The 16,659-nt window shown below is 34.8% G+C and overlaps 1 protein-coding gene across 5 annotated transcripts in view; it reads right to left on the reverse strand.

The window, feature by feature from the left end:
* The window catches only part of Ppn (proteoglycan-like sulfated glycoprotein papilin), a 743,946-nt gene that overhangs the window by 78,691 nt on the left and 648,596 nt on the right, over positions 1-16,659 (reverse strand). For all 5 annotated transcript variants that reach the window (XM_069817363.1, XM_069817362.1, XM_069817364.1 and 2 more), the window contains exons 7-13: positions 15,375-15,498; positions 12,244-12,324; positions 8,247-8,419; positions 7,032-7,167; positions 4,511-4,854; positions 1,818-1,997; positions 46-219 (exon numbers count right to left, since the gene is read on the reverse strand). In XM_069817363.1, the coding sequence (XP_069673464.1) occupies positions 46-219; positions 1,818-1,997; positions 4,511-4,854; positions 7,032-7,167; positions 8,247-8,419; positions 12,244-12,324; positions 15,375-15,498 (1,212 nt within the window). The remainder of the gene's footprint in view (positions 1-45; positions 220-1,817; positions 1,998-4,510; positions 4,855-7,031; positions 7,168-8,246; positions 8,420-12,243; positions 12,325-15,374; positions 15,499-16,659) is intronic.

The following is a 16,659-nucleotide window of genomic DNA, read 5'->3' on the forward strand; positions in this document are numbered from 1 at the left end:
AAAATTAATTACTAAACGTTAGCAGAATAGTACTAGTAAACTTACTTCACTCCACTGTGAAGCAAACCACTCATGGTCACACGGAACTGGACTCTCACACTCTCTCGTCAGCTCTGGAAGCCTATATAAATGGCAGCGATCATCTGGATAAATTTTACCCATTTGATTAGCACAATGAACTCGGCGAGTCTCTTGAGTTAAGCCACATTTGTCATCACACTAAATAAAAAAAGAAAAGTCACACTCAGTTAGTACTAAGTCACATATCCTCACTTTCATGGCAACACTGTCACAAGACAAAGCGCATACAGCTGCTTCATAACTTGAAAATATTATGATCCCCATTTATACATTAATTTTAAATAAAGTCAGATATTTTCTTCTGTCCTTGTTAACAATGACACCAAGGAGACGGGGGAAGTTTTGAAATAATAAGAAAGCTTACAAATTAGAGTTTGTACCTACTTACCAAATGAAAAAAGTAAGAAATTATTAAATTAAGGCAAATTTTAATTGAGGAGAAAATTTCCCAAGTTCTAATTCTTTGAAACAAAGTAGGCCCACTGTATATGTCAGACAATGATTCATTAACTACCGGCATTTAATTTAGAACAACAGTGTTGTATCTCAATCTGCACTTATCTATAAATCATTCATGTCTTCTTCCTTCAAGACCCAAGGTTTTTCACTACAGTAGCAGCATTTGATTTTGAAAAATTAAGAGACACTCTGACTATGTGGTCAGCACGACACGTTAGGTAACAAAAATGCCGAAAGACATACGTCCAGTCCTTATAGAAATGAAATAAATTCTATTATCAACATTACAATATAAATAAGTTAAATTATTAAAAAATTTTAATGACTGTATGTACCAGTAGAATGTTTTCATGAGGCTAAAGAAGACGTTTTATTTTTCTTTTTGGTCTAGTTATTTCTTTAATTAATAGGGCAACATGAGATTTAATCAATAATGACACTAGTACTACCAAATATGATACTTTTCTAAGCATTTTTCCATTTATTGCTGTTGATAATAATTTTGAAAACGAAATGTTTTAAATTAATTCTGAAATATACACGCCTTTATTACTTTTGAAGCATTGTAATGATGTAAATGCATTTTAAAATGGAAGCAAAATTGATATAGTTGATTTTTCAGGAACATTTTTATGACTTTCAACAACTTATTATTGATGACTACGGTACCAAATTAATATAGCAAAAGTTAAAAAGTAACAAAACTGCAGCTTTCCTTGTAAAGTATTGCTTTTCGAAAATAATTAAACATTAATTCAATCAGTACATTTAAAAAAAAAAACGAACAATTCCGGTTTTAGATTGACCAGAAAATTCCCCAGATGTGAACTCCATTGAAAACATTTGGAAATGCTTGCATTAAGAGATAATCAAGGGAAGTGTCATTACCAACAAATAAAAAAACTGGCAAAAACACGCATATTAAGTACCGATATGTCAAGAAGTATTAATACTGCTTTAACTACCTATTACAAAATGTAGTTTCATTAAATATGCCTTATGTTAATTTTAAATAAATGTATGCCTATTTTAAAGGCCATGTACTATATTTCCTTTTATCAGAAATTAATGAAAAATGTTAGAATCTTTTACAAGTCGAAAAATAATCAATGAACTATCACTAAACAAAAATTCTACAGTATTTTGTGGATGAGTATAGCCTAATAATTTAGCAGCTCTCTGTAGACTTATATTTAAGAAATAATTGAAGTAGTTCTTTGTTTATCAGCTTCACAATTGTTAGAATAAGTTACTATAAAATACATATTTTTTCTTACCCCAGACCAGTCAGAAACGACCCAGTCCACTCCTTCACATGGTCGCAGTTCACAGACTTTTTCGTCCTCTGGCTTTTCTCCAGGACACGCTGAGTCACCAAGCACCTCTATTTTCCCTTCAACTTTTCGAAAGCATCGTATCCTTCTCTTCTGCCTGCCTTCACCGCACAGTCTATCGCACTGGCACGCAACAATAAAATTTCTTATTAATATAGACAATGCTAAATCATGTCATCATGATTCTGTGACATTCTAAACTCAGTGGATTAAGAGTATGAGTACCAGTTTCCCTCCTGTGTGTGATTTTATCTCACTTGACAATGGTATATAACAAAAAAAGCAGTGGTCCAAGAATTGAGCCCTGTGGAACACCATGTTTCATAGAGATTAAAGTCGAACGTATTGTATTTCTTTCTACAAATTGTTTTCAACTGTCAAGATACGATTTAAACCAGTTATCTGCTAGACCTTTTATATCATACAACTCTAATTTAGTTATTAATAGACAATAGCTTACCATGTCAGAGGCTTTACTGAAGTTTATAAAGAGACCAGGATTATTTTCTTTCTTATCTTTTACTTCAAAAAGATTTTCAATGAAGGAAAAGAAAGCATCGTTTCTTGTCTGCTTTTTCCGAAAGACAAATTGAAAGTTTGAAAAAACATTTTCTGTTTCAAGAAAAGGAACTAGCCTATTATACATGATTTTTTTCTAAGAGGTTTGAGAATACTGAGGGCAACTTAGCTAGGGGCGCAGAAATGAGGGTTGCACAACTTTTTATTACAGACTCTGGTATTCCATCAGCACCACATGAATATTTATTTTTAGGCAATAATAGTTCTGGTGAGTTCATCATTATTAACAGGGGATAAAAAAAATTGTTTTAGCTATGTCGGTTGGTACAGATTCGTAATTTAATGGTGGGGTAAAAGGTAAAGGTAAAGGTATCCCCGTCACATGCCATGAAGGCATTTGGGGGGCAAGGAGGTAGAGCCCCATGCTTTCCATGACCTCGGCACTAGAATGAGGTGGTGTGGTCGGCACCACGCTCTGGCCGCCTTTTACCCCCGAGAAACACCCGGTACTCAATTTTATAGGAGGCTGAGTGAACCTCGGGGCCGTTCTGAAAGTTTGGCAACGAGAAAAAATCCTGTCACCACCTGGGATCGAACCACGGACCTTCCAGTCCGTAGCCAGCTGCTCTACCAACTGAGCTACCCGGCCGCCCAATTTAATGGTGGGGGTCATGATTTTATTTAGGTTTTCTGCCATATTGGTGAAATATTCATTGAAAATTTCTGCCATCTCTTGTATGCTTATTTTGATATCTTCCATTCCTTTTTTTTTTTTTTTTTTTTTTTTTTTAAACCCATTTCTTTGTTTATGACTTCCCACATGGCTTTACTCTTATTTTCCGCATTTAAAATAAAATTACTATTATGTAGCTTTTTTGCTTCTAGGATAACTTTTCTGAAGATAGTAGTGTATTTTTGAAGTATATTTTGAATTCTTGGTTATCTGAAGTTTTATTAATGTTATGGTACTATACTTAAAAGTCTTTTCCTCTTATATAAGTTTAGAATTCTTGTCTTATCCATACTTTATGGGTACCTTGTTTGTTAGTTTTATTGCTTTCATGAACTTTTAATTTTGGGAATGCCTGGTTGAAATGTGAGTTATTATCAAGAGGAGTATTCTACTCCTCTTGGTTATTATGTTCAAGAATTCAGTTGTTTTAAGGTTAACATCCGGTTCACGGCATATATTGTCCCAACTCTCCTTTTGCAAGAGATATTTAAAGTATTCAGTATTTTCTTTTCTATATAGTCTTTTCATTGTAAATTATTTTCCTAAAATGCCTGGGAATTTTTCTAGGGCTAAATGTAGAAGAACTACATTATGATCTGATAAACATACATTGACATTTTCTTTTGTGGAGGGGATGAAATATTTATCTACAATTATTTGGTTCAGACACGTATGGGATGTAGCTATGTAAAGGAAAGAAAGGACATTATACAGTCAACTGCTCCAATACATAGGGGAAATATTGTTTTTTGATAAAAGCTATGCTTCACAGTGTTCGTCTCTTCTCTTTCAGATGGCATTTTAATATATCTTTGTGATAATCCTATTGCTTTAGAAAATTCATGTTTCATTTTACTTACAATACTTTGATATATACCATAATAGTTCCCAACATTTATTTTAAAATTTTCTGAGTATAATACTTCTAAAAAATTTGTCAGCCGGAGAAAGAGCATAGTTTCTGTCTGTAATTGATTTGATTCTGTCCTCTATTTGATTTAACACTATATCTGCAGTATTCGTATGGAGTCTAAACCTATTAAAAAACTCATTTTCATTCCATTCTTGAAAATGACTTCCCGGTACTCTTGGCCTGAAAGTTCTTGCTCTGGGTAAAATTCTTATGTCTTCGCCTTCAATTTCATTAAAAATTCCAATCAATTCCTCCATCATTTACAATTACTAATATTTTTCTACAATAAATGGTTTGCTTTTAGGTTATAAAGAAGTTTAATCACCTCACACAGTTTGAACCATCAAACTTGGGAGTTTAAACTAAACTAGTGTTTAAACCAAGAAAGGCAGTTAAACTGAACTTGAGAATACGAATATATTACTGGAGATATAAGTATTTCAATATATTTCTATCAAAATTGAAACTTACTGGCCTCCAAGGTCCCACGTGCCAGGTTGGACATGGTACATCCACATTGCACTTTTGAGAAGTGGGAGGTTTTGGACCCAGAATGTCTGTGCAATGAACCTCATCAACTACAGAGGGCAAACCACCGCTCACTACTTGTTCACAGTAAACTTGTCGAATTTGAGTGCCTCCTTCCCCGCAGGATGCACTGCATGGCTCCCACTCTCCAAGAGACCAGTGTGGAGGACAGGGGTCTGTCCCACACGTCTGATTTCTTGCAGGTTCTAGTGATGGGTCACAAAGATAGTCTGGTACCACATCCATGTCTCTTCTTCTCGCACATGTTACGTTTCTGATTTGATAGCCTGAAAACAGAAATATTTACTGACTAAAGAGAAGCAAGAGAAATTTTAGCAACTTTTAAGTAAATAGTATTAATAGTACCAATTCTCTTTCCTCTTCAATACATTATCATTCATTACAAAGTAAAGCCTAATATTTCATAAATTCTAATGCTTACTTCTGAAAATAGATATACTGCTGTTCCCTTATATTTTACACATTTTCCAACATATATAGTTACATGAAAGCACAATAGTAGGATATATAGTCGCGACGCTATTATTCCCGGTGTGACTCCTCCTCTTTGCTTACATCTTAGGAAATGAAGGCTCTATAAAGTCTAGGTAGGTAGTATCGTTCGCCATTTTTGTTCTTTCATTGCCGAGCTATTAGACGAGGAATTTATTTGTCACATCATTAAACATTATCATGTCGTAGCGCCTATGATAATAAATCAAACGCACTGTAATTGAGCAAATAATTGAGCGGCAAATAACGTCCTCGTGTGCTTTCTGCGAACGCCAACAAAAGAGCCAAAATGGCGGGCGATTATATTAAGTATTTATCGAGCCTTAAGAACTGCATATCGTAATTATTAGCGAATCACAAGACACACGTTTAAATGTAGCCGACCTGCAACGTGATTGGCTGCCAGAAATAAGAGCGACAGGACTATAGGTTTTCAAATATTTATGTTAAGTTTAAATATGTTTCGCAGCGGACTAAAGAACTAAATCCTATTTTACACACACGAGAACCTGCATATGATCTGAAAGTGCACAAATAATAAATAATACAGTCCATTCCAGCAAACGTTCTCCTGCACCCAGGCTCGTATTTAGGCATGGGCCACATGCACCCGGACCCAGAGCATAAAATTGGTAAGGACAGCAAATTTTTAAGAAAAAAAAATTGAGCTGAAAATAAATTTTCGACGATTTCTTACTTCGCAGATACTGGTACCTGCTTTCGATATGTTAAATTGTTGTTAGTTTGTGGGGAGAGCAACATTTTTTCGGGCCTAGCACAACTTAAATACAGGGCTGTTTGCACCTGAAAACCCACCGCATTTCGCCGGATTAAAACTTATATACTATGCTATATTAATAACATTCGGTATTCACTCTCCTTGCAGTAGCTGCTGGAAGTGTTGTCCATCTTGTGTGATACTTAATTCACACTACATCGTTTAAGTTACAGTACCTGTTTCGTTAAAAATATTCACTAAATTCAGTATTGTTTTCTACACGAAACTGGACGTCAGGAAATTTATCTTAGGATTTTCCTTGTTCTGCCACGTGATTTTTTTCTGTTATGTACGTTTTTTAAAAATGTGTACACGTTCACGCAATCATGATATAACTATTGTAAAACACAACACAACGTAATAAACAGCATTTATTTTTAGCCAACTCACTGCAGGTTTTACTGTAGAAGGACTGACACAGCTAATTTCAGCAAACGGGAATTCACCAACCATGTAATTTTCACGTAGTGATCTCTATTTCTCTTTCCCTCATACCCTCTTTTTTAGCACGTGTACAATAAGAGCTTATGTGTGGAAGATAACAAACACCAGTCAGGAGTGATGAAATAAGTCAAACATTCACCAGCCATGTAGGTAAGGGGAGACATACTCATGAGAATAGTCGAATCGGCATCTTTAGTTGGTTAGTCAGGGATGTCCAAATTGTAAAACTTATTAAATGCATTAATGTAACATATAGCACATAAGTTTTAATCTGATGAAATGTTTGCTGATGCAAGCAGTGGCAGTAGCAGTGGAGACCTGCCTCTGATAGGCCAACAGAAACACTGGGAACGTTTGCTGGGACCCACTGTATAATAATAACACTGGCTTGTTTTGATTCTTTCTAAAGTGTGTCAGATGTATAGAGACAATAATTTTCTGATTTTACGTTTCTTCGCTGAAATGCTCATCATTGCCTGAAATCTAATCAATGTTTCAGTGGTCTATTGTGGAAATATAAATAGCCAGTAGCATATCCCGAAGAATGTCTCTGTAAAATTAAGTTATTGCTGCACAGAATAGCTAAAGAGGTTATTTTACACAAAATTAATTATAAATAACAAACATACCACTAACTGGATTTATATAAGCTGACACAAATGAAGTAATATTAGAGTAGTCCTACTATGAAGTATCAAATAATCTTTAAATGAAAATTAGTTTTACTACCTCCTCCACACGTCGCACTGCACTGTGTGAAGTCTTCTGCTATCCACGCATAACTGTCGGGATCTGTTTGTTGTGAAACTCCTTTAGGTATGCTGTACTCATATTGCACTCCAGGATTCGTTTCTTGGTACAGCAACTAAACACAGACAAAAAAATATTCACTGAACGAGTGATAACTGCTCTATTGTGTTAATATTATGCGAAATTACCTGGCTGATTAGTTTCGACCTGCAGTACGTCGGGATCTATTAAAAAGAAAACAATTAAATATGCAATTTTAATCCAAAATTAAATAAAAGCGATCTTGTGTGTATCTGTGTCTGTTGTCTCTGTGTGTGTGTGTGTGTCTGTCTATCTCTGTCCGTGTCTGTCTCTCTATGTCTTTGTCTCTGTCCGGTCTGTGTCTGTCCCTCTGTATCTGTCTTTGTCTTTCCGTTCCATTACTCTTTCATTGTATGATGACGCAGAATATCTGCATGGAAATATTATATCTATCTCTGTCCGTGTCTGTCTCTCTATGTCTTTGTCTCTGTCCGGTCTGTGTCTGTCCCTCTGTATCTGTCTTTGTCTTTCCGTTCCATTACTCTTTCATTGTATGATGACGCAGAATATCTGCATGGAAATATCATATGTACTTCGGTACATTAAAATAATATGTATGATATGCGTAAATCACTTCGTGATTTAAGACAGCACTTATTCCGTCGGATCCCGGCCAACTAGTCACTCATAACGAGTGCACCTCAGCACATGTGTGGACTTCAGTCCTACGTTCTTAGACATCTATGAATTAGTGCAGAGGGCGGCCACTAGAGGGACCCAAGAGTTGGAACTTAAACTGAGACGATTCTGTCTGACACCGGAATGGGTATCCGGTGTGGCTTAGTGGATAAAGCATCAGCATGTAGAGCTGAAAACCCGGGTTCAAATCCTGGTGCCAGAGAGAATTTTTCTCCGTTTCATTACTCTTTCATCATCTCTGTGTCTGTCTTTTTCTCTATCTGTCTGTCTCCCTCTCCGTCTCTCTGTCTGTGTCTGTCTGTCTGTCTGTATGAGTCTCTCTCTATAATATACCGAATATCTTGAGAATCCTTCATAACATGAATTAGCATTCCAGCACATATAAATAACAATGCCTTAAGAATAAAAATAATCAATAAATCTAACAAAACAAATTGTTATATGTATTTATTTGAACAGAAAATAAGTACTGACCACTATGTAGATGGGTTCAGTTGTTGGTCCAAGGGCTGAAACACTTTCAGGTGCATAGAAACCATGAGGTTTTCTTTCATAATGGAAGATGGTTCCTGCGAACTTGAGAGATCGGGGAAAGTCGATCCTCCAGTTGCCATTCAAGTAGTAGTGACCAGTCACATTCCTAATTGCTAGGAACAGGAGCAGTTTTAACAAACAAAACACGCTAATTTTAACATGAATATGACAGTTTTAACTCACCCTCTTTATTCTTTGTCATACATTAACAGTTATCAATATTACCCCAAGACAATACACTAATTCGATGGTATTTGGGTAAAGGGAGATCAGACATAAAAATGAGTTTTGAGAGAAATTACAATTAAACTTCGAACCCTTATTGCAAATAATTTTCTACACAAATAAACACACCAATTATTTTGTTTTTGTTTTTTGTTTGTTTGTTTTTTTTTTTTGCACATGCACTTGTAGAATTTAACTTGTGCGTTCATCTGAGTGACAAAACTCCATTTTCACAAAAAAGGACTTAACCTCCTTTACCCGAACATCATCGAATTATTCAAGCTCTCATAAATATAAAAATAAGCACGGTCTACATGATCAATACCTACATTTTAAATTATTCACAATAAAATAAAAGTGGATCTGTAAACATAGGCCTATGCCAATACTTTGGAATTTGTACGAAATGGATTTCAATAGCAAGCAATTAATTATTAAAACCCTAGCTGAATCCGGAATAAAGTGTTTTTATGTGTGGACTTTTTTTGTAAAATATGACAAGCAAAAATTTAACTTATATTATATCCAGGGTGGAAGTGAAATAACCCTGCAGATTTTTCAGAGCGAATAGCTCATGTTGTATGTAATAAAAAAAATAACTCAATTTCAGAATACACACACTCTTTGACTCCACATTACACTACACAAACACACCCCCACAGGAAACAAAACAAGAGGCGCCAAGACCAGCAACGACCAGTTCTGAAGAAGATCAATAACAGGTCGAAACATGTAAACCAAGTACGACAGAATTTAACACGAGAAAGTCATATAATACATACTCCGAAAAAAAAAAAATGTATTACCATATTAGTGGAAAGTTCATAGTTTTTTTTTTCATAAAAAAAGTGTCTTTTCGCAAATGTTTAACGCCACCTTATTCAGTAACTATTGTGAGTAGGATCGTGATTTTTGTCCATATCGATAGAAAATCGAATAAAGAATCATTTATCCCTGTGTCATATTTCAATACTGCGTGTTCAGTTCAAAGTGTGTCATGGCTCGCTGTATATCGTCATGTGGCTAGCCAGTGAGCCTAGAGAATTCAATCTTCCTACACTCCCGCAGAGGCGTATTACCTAAATGCGAGAGAAGTTGCCTAGCAAGTACGGCGTTCATTCTGAAGTACGCAGAGTCCGTGGATACCCACGGACTCTGGAAGTACGTACCAATACATGCGGTAACGCCGGTAGTGACAGGAATGTGAACTGTTTGGAAACATGTACTGAGGTGAGTTTTTTTTTCTTACTGTAGGGATATGGCGAGAGGGTTAAGACGATTACTTACGTATTTGTTGACATTAACTTCGACGGTCAACATGGACACGGAGCATTTGATTTGGGTTGTAGAATATTGCGGTATGCAACAGATGATAACAAATACCCTGCGTACGACTTGCCCGCGCAAAACACAATTCGAAAGAGGTTATGGTAGCACACAGACTTTACAGACCGCCATCTGTCGCTACGACATTCAAGTTATACCGTACACGTTCTCAAGTTCAGATTGAACGCCTTGATTAATAGGCAACTTCTCGGACATAAAAGCTGAAACTCGCTTCAAATCGCTGACTCATCAACAGTGACGTCATGACACATTTTGAAATGAACACCCAGTAGTATGGACGGTTTTCGTGTGAATTTAATTTAAAAACTACTAATGCGACCAGCTTGCAACATTGTAGTCAGAAAGGGAGATAGGAGGAGTTAGCTAAGGCAGACAGACCTGAGTTTATTGACCTCTTACATTTATGTTACGAGAAGAAAGAGCAGTGCGTTAGTGGCGATGTTGCCAGACTGCTGAAACTTCCAACTCAATTTTCTAATTAATCATGCATTTAATCACAAAAATAATGCACATTTCCAATTCATTTAAGTGTAACTTTTCGTCCCTTTCAATCTGCAGATCATTTTACTTCCACAATGTATACTTACATACCAGTGTATATATATTTTTTTTCTGCGGCAGTTTTTGAAAATCTGACTCCCAATATAGTATTATAAATTACTCAACAATATATAAAATTAATTAATTTCCCATTTTTATAATATTATCAACATTTATTTCACTTAAATTTCAAAGAAATATATTAAAATAAACACATAGCAAAATTAATATATCTACCAAGTCTCAAGTTTACTTCCTTCATTACTTATTTTCCTATGACCTTATCAATGATTTAATTAATATGATTTTGTAAGAACATGATCTTTTTAATTGCTTCATTAAAGATCTTTTTTTTTCTACTGACTCTACTTCTAATTGTTCTAAAATTTCTTCATTCATTTACAAATTCAATTGGCTAGATCATGTAAGAAGAATGGAAAATTCAAGAATCCCAAAAATTATGATGCAGTATAAACCTAGAGGACATCGTCGACCAGGGAGACCTTGCTAGATGGGTCGAAACACGTCTACAGAGGCCTAATTCGTGAAGGATGATGATGACGATGATGAAGAAAGATCATTTCATTTTTGACGTTTAGAACAAAGTTTTTTTAAGTTATGAGAATCTTGAGTAGATTTTACACTTTTAATTCAACAGCACCACAATCAATTGATTTATTAGGTATTTCAGAACTCTAATAATCTAATTCAGCCTTTCTCAAACTATGGTCCGCGGACCACCTGTGGTCCTCGAGGTCTGCCCTTGTGGTTCTTCGAGAAAGACAGAAGAAAAAATAAAATTCAAACGAATTGCGTATCACACTATAGCTTAAAATCTCAGAGTTTGGAAATGACACATGGCAATCTAATTTCACTTTTTCTCTCAGTACTGACATTTTATGAAATTTATTACCCTACACGTCTATCAACTTCCCACTCTACTCTCAACAACAAAAGAGGGATTTAAAGCACTATACATGTGGTGTTTCTCGCCATCTTTTCCCTGCACATCTGGCGCCGCGCCTGTAACCCAGCCAGGGACCACCCGAATTCATATCAGGGGACCAAAATACCGAACCTTAATTCAATTTTAAAATATAAATATACTGGTTTTAAAATATGCTACGAAAATGATAAATTTGCTTTCGAAGAGAACAAGAGTAAGGTGGTCCGCAGAACTGTTCTGACTTTAAAAAGTGGTCCCCACGTCAAAAAAGTTTGAGAAACGCTGACCTAATGCAATACTAACGGTTGCTAAAGGAAGGGAGTTCTGAAAAGTGATTTAAAACGCTTCTTTAGTTTGACTTGTGAAATGAATTTTATTTATTACTTGAATTTCTCTACTTTTATAATATTATATATTGGTGTCTGATTTTTATACTATCCTGAAAATAAGATAAATTGGAAATAAGAAAAACATGGTGACTGTGTTCAGCTCATACTTCTGCAAGTCATAATTACTGATTTCTGTTTATAAATTACTGTGTTTTTCTTCTCTCTGTCAAAAAATTCAACAAATATCTTTGCACTTCTTTGTTTAACTGTCACATGTGAGAAAAAGTTAAGTTTCGTATGAATTGAGTTCAGGATTAAAATTGTTCCCCCCCCCCCTCTCTCTCTCTCTCTATCTCTTTATGAAGTGAGTGAGTGAACAATATTAAGTAAGAGGGTGATAAGTGTTCAATGCACGTAAAAAAAAAACAATCTAGTGAGTAAGCTACTGTAAATAATAAAAAAAAACCAATAAAGTAAATAAATGTATTCATTGTAAAACCCAATAAATTTAAGTAAATGTCAGAAGTCAGAATTATTGTATGGTACAAACCTAAATAGTTGTTTGAAGCCTGTACCTCTCGAACGTGTATGTTTGTTGCTCCAGCAGGAATGAGAAGAATATCATTATAGCCTGAAACAAACACAATCCTTAAACTAACGTGTGCGTACATAATTTATAAACATTTCATATTTTGTTATATTACGTACTTAATTACCATTTCAGAAACTTTTCAAGTTGTATTTCAAGTCTTCTTTATAAAGTACTTAAAATAACATTTCTAAACACAGCAAAATATACTGTAAGACTAAATTAAGGAAAGTCTTTCCATTACCTAAAACGTAATAAACATCATCGTTTGTAAGGCAGATATATTTAGCGGATAATATCTGGAAATTTGATCACTATTTAATTTAATTTCAAACACGAAGCAGTCAAGATGGACTATCTTTAATGGAGCACCAGTGTTCAGACTAATCTAATTGAAAATAAGGGATTATACAGAGTATCTCTAAATTAGACCAACAAACTTTGAGGTAGGATAAATAACCTTTCTTGAAGCACATTTTGTTAAGGAATAAATGGGCTGAGATGTTTTGTTTCAGTGCAACAAGGTTTTAATGCCATTAATTGGACGATCATACAGAACGAGACTGAGTTAATTAATTATTTTAAAATGAATTAGATCTAAAAATACAGAAAAACACAAGTAAAACGGACACAAAGAAAAGAAAAAAACACTTACTGCAGTGTTAAATTAGCAGTCTGAACCAAATATGCTGCAGAAAGTGTTTGAGAAAGGTTATCTATCCAATCCCAAAGTCTGTCTGTCAAATTTAGATATATTCTATATACTTACTTACTGGCTTTTAAGGAACCCGGAGGTTCATTGCCGCCCTCACATAAGCCCGCCATAGGTCCCTATCTTGAGCAAGATCAATCCAGTCTCTATCATCATATCCCACCTCCCTCAAATCCATTTTAATATTATCTTCCCATCTACGTCTCGGCCTCCCCAAAGGTCTTTTTCCCTCTGGGCTCCCAACTAACACTCTATATGCATTTCTGGATTCGCCCATATGTGTTACATGCCCTGCCCATCTCATGATGCATTCTATATAGAAAAATAAATATATAAATCAACCTGATTATGAGTGGCATGATTCAACTAACAGAGTAATGGTGATTCTGGATTTAATCATGTCTATTCATGAACAAAGGGAACTTTCAGTACAAGTAAAAACTACCGGTACTGGCTTTATGCATATATATATATATATACCATGTTGTAGTAGTGTATAATATGTAATGTATGTGTAATATGTAATATGTATGTAGTGTATAATATGTATGCAGTGCTGACTAAGATCAGACGCTATGGACAGTACTCTATAACAGAGTCGCCAGTATGAAAGGATAATTCCGAGCCTTTGGCGTGAGACGAACTCGATAGCTCAGTGGTAGAGCGCCTGACCGGAGAACAGGAAATCACAGGTTCGATTCCCGCTCGAGGTTGTGAAATTTTTCTTTCATACCATGGCATGATTGTGACTATAATAGTATTTAATTCAGTTTATAATATAGTATACAAGATGGAAGTGAAATAACTGTGCAGATTTTCAGAGCGAATAGCTCATGTTTTACCAAAAAATTTATAGTGATAGTTTTCTCAGAAAAAAAAGTTTTTTTCCAAATGTTTAACACTCTCTTATTCGATAACTATTGCGAGTAGATTCGTGATTTTTGTCCATATCGATATGAAATCTAATAAAGAATTATTTATATCTCTGCTTATTTCAATAGTATGGACAGCTTTCGTGTAAATTTAATTTAAAACCCACTAATTTTAAGCCACTGAACGATGCAAATAGATTGCAACATTGTAGCCAGAGAGGGAGATGGAAGGTAGTTCAACTAGGGAGACAGATCTGAGTTCGTTCATTCGTTTGTTCATCTCTTACATCTGTATTACGAGAAGAAAGAGCACTGTGTTAGCGGCTATGTTGTCGGACTGCTGAAACTTCAAACTTAATTTTCTAATTAACCGTTCATTTGATCACAAAACGTAATATAGGTTTTCTATTCATTTAAGTGTACCCTATCATCAGTTTCAATCTGCAGGATTATTTCACTTCCATCCTGTATAGTTAGTAGATGTTACCATCACATTATGTGTGCCTGGGGTAGAGCAGTAGTTAATTAAGAGCCATTTATGTAATGAATAAATTAAATAAAAAATGATCCGTTTTAAACCACTTGAAATTCTTTTGCCCAAACACTGGGATTGATGCTGAGTAACTTGGATCCAGAACTCCACACTTCTTATGATTAATTATTTACCAGCATATAAAGGGAGAAAGAAAGATGTATAAAATAGATATAAAGGAAGTAGATTTTAATGAGTCTTAAAATATAGTAATATATCAATTTAACTAGTCATTTTAGATTTAAAAATTATATCTCGATTCTACATGATGAATCAACTGTTCATATCAACAAACAATTTGCATAATAATACGCTCCATCAGCTCTTTCCTCACGAGGAATAATTGTACTCACCTTGCATGTTTATCAAAAACACTTTGCCACTGAATTACTTTCGGTTACTATCAGAGTAATTTTTTGCAATGTAGAATAGACTGAAGAGTTTTGGTAACAATGGTTACGTGAAGAGTTTTATTTATTTGAACACCAAATGCGTAAGTGTAAAAAAGAAAAAGTTTTAGCTACAATTTTAATATTCAATAGAAATCGTAACTTCTTTTCCAGCTCTGAATTCTCGGAGAAACGAGCGTTGAGGGACTTCCGCCGATTTTAGCAAGACTTCTGACTTCTGTTGCATTCAAATAATTATACAATACGATAACTTGGTCTAGGGAACATCCGTTTTTGGTGCAAAGATAATTCGTTTGGCGTGTTTCTTAATTGAAATTAACCTAAGTGGGTCGGTGTCTATTCCAAAATCGGCGGAAGTCCCTCAACGCTAGTTTAACCGAATTCCCTAACCATGAAAATAAAACCATATGCTCAAATCTGTATATTGTAAATGTTTGTTGATATGTATTATGAAAACACTCAAACTCACGAATAGAAAAAAAATATGTAATTAGATTTTAAGGCAGATAATCTCGTACAGTATACAATTATAACACCTTAATAATTCTACTTAATTTGACTCTCACCAACTTGTAAGTCATCCATCTCCAGCAGACCTTGAACGGTGTTACAACTGCTGCCGTCACCACCACATTCTCTACATTTATCTTCCTTTGCAGTGGACCCCAACATCATGTCACAGCCTACTGGCTGGAAAAGTAAATTACAACTGAGTATAATTATTTTCAGCAGCCTTGAAAGCTCAGTTGAATCATAGTTTCCCTTTTAAGCTTAGTGCACTTAAAACATGAATGTCCACAAAGGGACTTACGGGTTATAATAAGTGCTCTTTTCAGATTATGTAACTAGAATCACATTCAGATATCACTTTACTATTTTTCTATTTTATCAGCTTATCAAGAAAAAAATAATGAATTAACGATGTTCCAAAAGTTAAATGAAACCACTACACAAATAATTCATCCATGCTCTATTTCGTATGATTATATTAAGTAGTTATTCATTATGTCCGTTGGTATATTACAGTATCATCACAGTCTAGTATATACAGTCACGAAGCTTGAGTTTATGAGGGTACTAGGAAGAATAGACTGTGCAGGTACTATTTTGCATTGTCTGTAATGAGGCGATAGTAGTGATCCTAGTGGTTAGCAACTATCTATGGATGCATATTTACTACGTATTGAGCTTCGTGACAGCATATACTAGACTGTGGTATCACTCTAATAAGCAAATAAGTCGCTCACTTAGAGACAATCTGTTGTTGAATATAAGCAGCCACAATAGCATTATGACAACAATTTATTTATACTTTTCTGAAAACTGAGTCATTGAGATAAACAAAAATATTATTTCATTGGAAATTCCCTGATATTGTCATTGACATTAGGTCCACGACAAACAGAATTATAAATTTAACAAGAAATATAGGGTCTGTATTAGATAACAGAAGTTACATGAAACTGGAAATCACTCTTCTCTTATCTGCGAAATTTTTACCTTTGGGGAAATTTAAAGAACAGAGTTTTTAATACAATTCCCACACGTTTAAAAATTTAAATGACAAAATGTTAGAGAGAAATTTCTCTCACAAGTTGTCAAAAGGTGATTCGTGTAAATTCTAAATTTTTATGGAGGTGTAAATCTACAGATGTAGGTAGAGAAAAGTTCCAGCAACTACTATGAAATGAGTGAGTATTGCCGTTAATTTATTAATAAAGATCCAACTTCACGTGCTTCTTTACCGAGAGTTAATGTTACTCTTTCGGAAAGATGGTCATTGCCAGTGCATAGCCTGCTTGCAAGTTGTTTAGCTTAAAAATGTCATTGTATGCTTGTCTACATACAGAA

The sequence above is a fragment of the Periplaneta americana genome, chromosome 17, assembly GCF_040183065.1.
Source record: "Periplaneta americana isolate PAMFEO1 chromosome 17, P.americana_PAMFEO1_priV1, whole genome shotgun sequence".
Taxonomy (NCBI): domain Eukaryota; kingdom Metazoa; phylum Arthropoda; class Insecta; order Blattodea; family Blattidae; genus Periplaneta; species Periplaneta americana.